Source organism: Belonocnema kinseyi, chromosome 5 (genome assembly GCF_010883055.1).
Source record: "Belonocnema kinseyi isolate 2016_QV_RU_SX_M_011 chromosome 5, B_treatae_v1, whole genome shotgun sequence".
In the NCBI taxonomy this organism is placed as follows: domain Eukaryota; kingdom Metazoa; phylum Arthropoda; class Insecta; order Hymenoptera; family Cynipidae; genus Belonocnema; species Belonocnema kinseyi.
The window spans coordinates 134,729,318-134,734,862 of NC_046661.1; the positions used below are offsets into that span (position 1 = coordinate 134,729,318).

General features: G+C 26.2%; 1 protein-coding gene across 2 annotated transcripts in view; it reads right to left on the reverse strand.

The window, feature by feature from the left end:
* Positions 1-272: 272 nt before the first annotated feature.
* The window catches only part of LOC117173344 (ets DNA-binding protein pokkuri), a 32,483-nt gene continuing 27,210 nt past the window's right edge, over positions 273-5,545 (reverse strand). For both annotated transcript variants that reach the window (XM_033361841.1, XM_033361839.1), the window contains exons 4-5: positions 5,219-5,468; positions 273-1,429 (exon numbers count right to left, since the gene is read on the reverse strand). In XM_033361841.1, the coding sequence (XP_033217732.1) occupies positions 1,099-1,429; positions 5,219-5,468 (581 nt within the window). In that variant the 3' untranslated portion in view covers positions 273-1,098. The remainder of the gene's footprint in view (positions 1,430-5,218; positions 5,469-5,545) is intronic.

Sequence of the window (5,545 nt, forward strand, 5' to 3'; positions counted from 1 at the left end):
AAAATTCAAATAATTGGTCGAATTTTTCATAATTTATCTGAAGAATTTCATCTATTATTTTTTTAGTCTTGTATCTAAAAAAAAAAATTCAGGAATTGTATGAAAAATTCTTGTAAACTTTAAATTCCCAGAATTTAATATAGTATTTCAAAATTCTGGAATTTCAAAAATCCTAATGACTTCAAAATATTTCAATTTAGAACACACACAAGAATCGATTTTTTAAAATATTTTAAATCGATCTTGACTAAATCGTAGTCTAAATTCTAAAAAATTGAAAATTGCATTTACACGCTTTAAAAAAACGATTCCGAAGAGAAAAAAATTGATGTAAAAAGTGACTTTTTCAAAAGTCAAACTTTAATTTTCGTCACGACTTGTTCGAGAGAAGAAATCCTTTCAAAATGGCCTTATTCCGGGTAAATAATGGATTTTGAATTCGAAATAAAATTAGAACTCGAGATCCGATCATGGTACAAAATTCGCCTCTCACACACACACACATACGCGCATTATTATTATTATCATTATCATTATTACTATTATAGTAATTAAATTACCGCAAAAAATTCGCATTGTACTTGAAAATTTTGTCTCTCCTCATTGCGAGACCTCCTCGGATTCGTTGTGTACAAAAGCGATTATCGCTGATGAGCGGAACTGTCGAAGAAAAATATCTTCGATCCAAAGTCGAGAGCGAACAAAAAAACTTTCTCTCTCTCTCTCTCTCTATCTTAAATTGAGGGAGGAATCTGTCCCAATATTCTCGGACCTTTGGCCCCAAGAATTTAATGAGCATTGCACATTTTTCCTCCTCCTCCTCCTCCTCCTCCTCCTCTTCCTTCCTCCTCTTCCTCCTCCTTCCTCTTCCTTCACTGGCCTCTTGGCCGAAGAAGAAGGTCCGGGATTCGTGTGGGAGTTGTTTTTTTCCGGTAATTCGTGGACGCCGGAGGATCAGCAATCAGTCTTGACTCCCTGGAGAGACCGGATCAAAGTCTTTCTTTAGTTTCAGGTTCAGGAGTCGAGAGCGAGCAATTGAAGAAGCAGCAGCAATTGAAGCAGCATCAATAATTATTATTCATTGGGCTAGCTCTCGCGTCACTTCCGGTCTTCCGGCTCCTGATTCGTTTTCACGAGATTGTACGCGTGACTGTTGATGTGACTGTGACTGTGATTATGACTATGAGTGTGACTGTGACTCCTGTATTTGGCGGGCGGGTCGTGGAGTGGAAGTGGCTGCTGCTCGCCCGACTGGCTCATCGAACTCTGGCTCATGCTCGACATCGAGAGGTCCGTCGGCATGTCCATTTCTGGCTCCAGTCCGTTTCCCGAGAGGCCCTCTTCCTCGGGCTCCGACTTTATTCGCATCTGCTGGCGCAGCAGCGAGATGTTCTTGATGTTTTTCAGTTCGGTGGGATTGCGCAAGAATCTGCAAAGAGAGAGAGAGAGAAACATATTTTTATTATCTTTTCGGATAAAGGCACTATACAAAATTTTGGGTCTTTTTGAAAAAAAAAAAAAAAAACAGAGAGGGTATCCAAATTGGGACTAGGTTTTCAGTCAAGTCAGTATTTTCAAACAAGTAGTTGAATTTTCAACCAGGAAAATTAATTTTACACAAATTTCTTTTTTCTTTTTTATACAAAAAGACATGAATTTTCATTCAAATTTTTAACCTATTTTTAACAAAGAAACAAAATTTAATTTGTAGCCAAAGAGATTAATTTCAAACTTTGATATTGTATCTAAAAAATCGGGACGCCTAAAAAAGATGAATTTACAATCACAAATAGAATTGTTAAATTTTCAGTTAAAAAAATTATTTTTTGACAAAAAAAAAGAAGAATTTTCAACCAAAAATATACATTTTCAGGCTAAAGCATTAATTTCCTACCAAAAACACGATTTTTTAAACAAAATAACTGAATTTTCAATTAAAAACGATAAATTTGCAATAAGAAATAGAATTGTTAATGTTAGATTTAAATATCTTAATTTTTTATAAAAAAATAAAAGAATTTTCAACTAAAAAAATACATTTTCAGGCTAAAGCATTAATTTCCTACAAAAAAAAAAACGATTTTTTAAACAAAATATATGAATTTTCAATTAAAAACGATAAATTTACGATAAGAAATAGAATTTTAAATTTTTCAGTTAAAAAATTACTTTTTAATCAAAAAAAAAAAAAAAAGAAAGAATTTTCAAACAAATAAAAATACATGAATTTTCATCCAAATAGTTGAATTTTCAAGTAAAAACGATACATTTACTATTTTGAATATATTTAATTTTTAACCAAACATTTACATTTTTAACAAAATAGTCTAATTTTCTTCTAGATTCTTGAATTTTGAAGATAAAAAGACAAATTTTTAACAAAGAAACATAACTTAATTTGTAAACAAAGAGATGAATTTACAATTACAATATTGCACGTACAAAATTTTTCAATTAAAAAAGATTAATTTACAATCCGAAATAGAATTATTAAATTTTCAGTCAAAAAAACTATTTTTTGATAAAAAAAAATTCACAATTTTCAGCAAAACGATCAAGTTTCATGCAAAAACATTAGTTTTCTACCAAAAGAGACGATTTTTAAAACAAAATACATGAATTTTCAATTAAAAACATTAAATTTACAATAATAAATAGAATTGTTAATGCTAAAATTCAAAAAATTAATTTTTTATCAAAAAAAGAAAAATATTTCAACCAAATATTTGATTTTTCAACTAAAAGAGATAAATTTACAATCAGAAATAGAATTGTTGAGATTTCAGTTTAAAAAATTACTTTTTGATAAAAAAAAGTAAAAGAATTTTCAACAAAAAAAAAAAAAACAATTTGTAAGCAAAACCATTAATTTTCCACCAAAAATTATGATTTTCGTACAGAAAATATATGAATTTTCAACCAAATATTTGAATTTTAAACTAAACACGATAAATTTAGAATCATAAATAAAATCGTTAAATTTTCAAGTAAAGAAAGAAAGAATTTTTAACGAAAACGATACGTTTTCAAGCAAAAAACATGATTTTTCTCATTTTTTTACACATAATACACGAATTTTTATCTAAATAATTAAATTTTCAACCAAAAACGATAATTTGACAATCAGAAATAGAATTTTTTAATTTAAAGTAAAAAAAACTATTTTTTCATAAAAAACAAAACAATTTTGAACCAAAAAGAACAATTTTCAAGCAAAAACATTTTTTTTTTTACACAAAAGACATGAATTTTTATCCAAATCGTTAAATTTTCAACTAAAAAAGGGATAAATTGACAATCAGAAATTAAAATTTTTTTTTTAAATCCTTTTTTTTATAAAAAAAGAAACAACTTTCAATCAAAAAGATCAATTTTCAAGCAAAAACATTAATTTTCTACCAAAAAAGACGATTTTTCAAACAAAATAGTACATTTTCAACCAATTATTTGAATTTCTGCTTAAAACGATAAATTTACAATCATTAATAATAAAAGTATTGAATTTTCAATTTAAAAATTAATTATTAAGTAAGAGAATAATTCTCAACAAAAAAAGAAATCATTTTTCAAGCAAAAGCCTAAATTTGCTACAAAAAAATATTTTTTTAACAAATTACATCAATTTTTGATCAAATAGTTGAATTTTCAAATAAATTAGGAACACATGTTTAAATTAAAAATAGAATACGTAAATTTTCAGTTAAAAAAAATTGATACTCAACTAAAAAATGAATTTTCAACGAAACAGGTAAATTACTTTTACGGAAAAAAATTAATTTTCGAACCAAAAACACTAATTTTAACAAAATAAATGAATTTTCAAGCAACAAGGTTAATTTTCTACAAATATTAACAATTTTTTAACAATATATTTAAATTTTATTCCAAAATAGTTCAATTTTCCACCAGAATGATAAATTTTTCACCATAAAGACAATTTTTTACCAAAAACACGAATTTTTACCGAAATATTAAAATTTTCAATTAAACGAGATGAATGATGATTTTTTAAAATTGAAAACGGATGCATTTTATTGAAAATTTGTCTGTGCATTAGTTAAAAATTATTTTTTTTGATAAACAATTTGATTATTCAATTTTCAGTTGAAAATTGATTTGTTCAAATTGAAAATTCATATCGCTTTCGATTTTTTTTCAGTTAAAAATTGAAATACTTGATTGAAAATGAATATTTTTTGTTAAAAACAATTGTTTTTATTAAAAACAAATCCTCTGCGTGAAAAATAATATAACTAAAAATTTTACTACCCTATTTTTGTTTAAAAAATAAAACTTTTTTATTTACTATCTTTTCCGAAAACTATTTAAAAAATTGTAAATATATTTATATAATTAAAAAATTTAGGTCTATGATTATGGTTTGATTTTTTTTAAACATATAGGAGCTCAAAATTGAAAAAAAATGTTTTCAGTCAGGCCAGTATATTTATTTTTTTTTAAAGCCAAAAATACGAACAACAAAAAAAAAGTTTTGAACAAAATGGCTAAATTTTCAACCAGAGATGAATTTTATACTAAAATTATGCAACTACAACCAAAAAAGTGTATTTTTTAACAATTTTGTTCAATTTTCAAAAACAGGAAGTTGAATTTTCAACCGTGAAGATTAATTTTCTACTGAATTTTTTTTTAGAATCAAAAGACATGAATTTTGATCCAAACAGTTGAATTTTTATATAAAAAAAAAGATAAATTTACCTTTACTGTTTGAAATTAAAATTAATCTTTAATCAAAGATTTGGATTTTTATCCAATTTTCTACTTAATTATTGAATTTTGAAGTTAAAAGTCCGAACTTTGAAAAAACAAAAATTGTTTTTTAACAAAATATATAAATTTGTAACCAAAAAGATAAATACAAAATTGGATTATTTAATTTTCAGTTGAAACTAGATTCCTTCAAATTAAAAATTCATATCGCTTTAGAATTTCTTTCAAGTTAAAAATAAAACTCGTAGAAAATCATTAAGTTTTGTTTAAAAAATATTTTATTTAAAATTAAAAATAAATTTTCTTGGTTAAAAAATAATAATTTCTTGAACTATTATATTTTTGGTTAAAAATTTATCATTTTTATTTACTATCTTTTCTAAAAAGGTGCTCGGCTCCTAAAAAGGTGGCAGCGGTGGGATTTTTTGTTTTCTTACAGTGCAATTAAATAAATAAATAAATAAATAAATAAATAAAAAATACTTACTGGTAGCAGTGTCGTTCTCCCTGGACTTTTCTGAGTATATTGACACGATAATAATATCGGAGAGCTCGACTCATCTTGTCGTAATTCATCGACAAGTGATTTTTCTGAATTCCCCAAAGCCTCGCAAGACCGGGAGGGTCCACAATTTTGAACACACCAGTTTCCCGACTCTTCCACGCAATATAGTGTGTGTATCTCTGCGATGGGTCGTTTAATAATTGTTGTAAAAAGTCCCACAAAAGTCTGCCATCTGCAAATAGGCAATTATCGGCAATTCATTAATAATTTACTCTTTAAACAATTTTTTTTTCTTCTTTTTTCACGTCT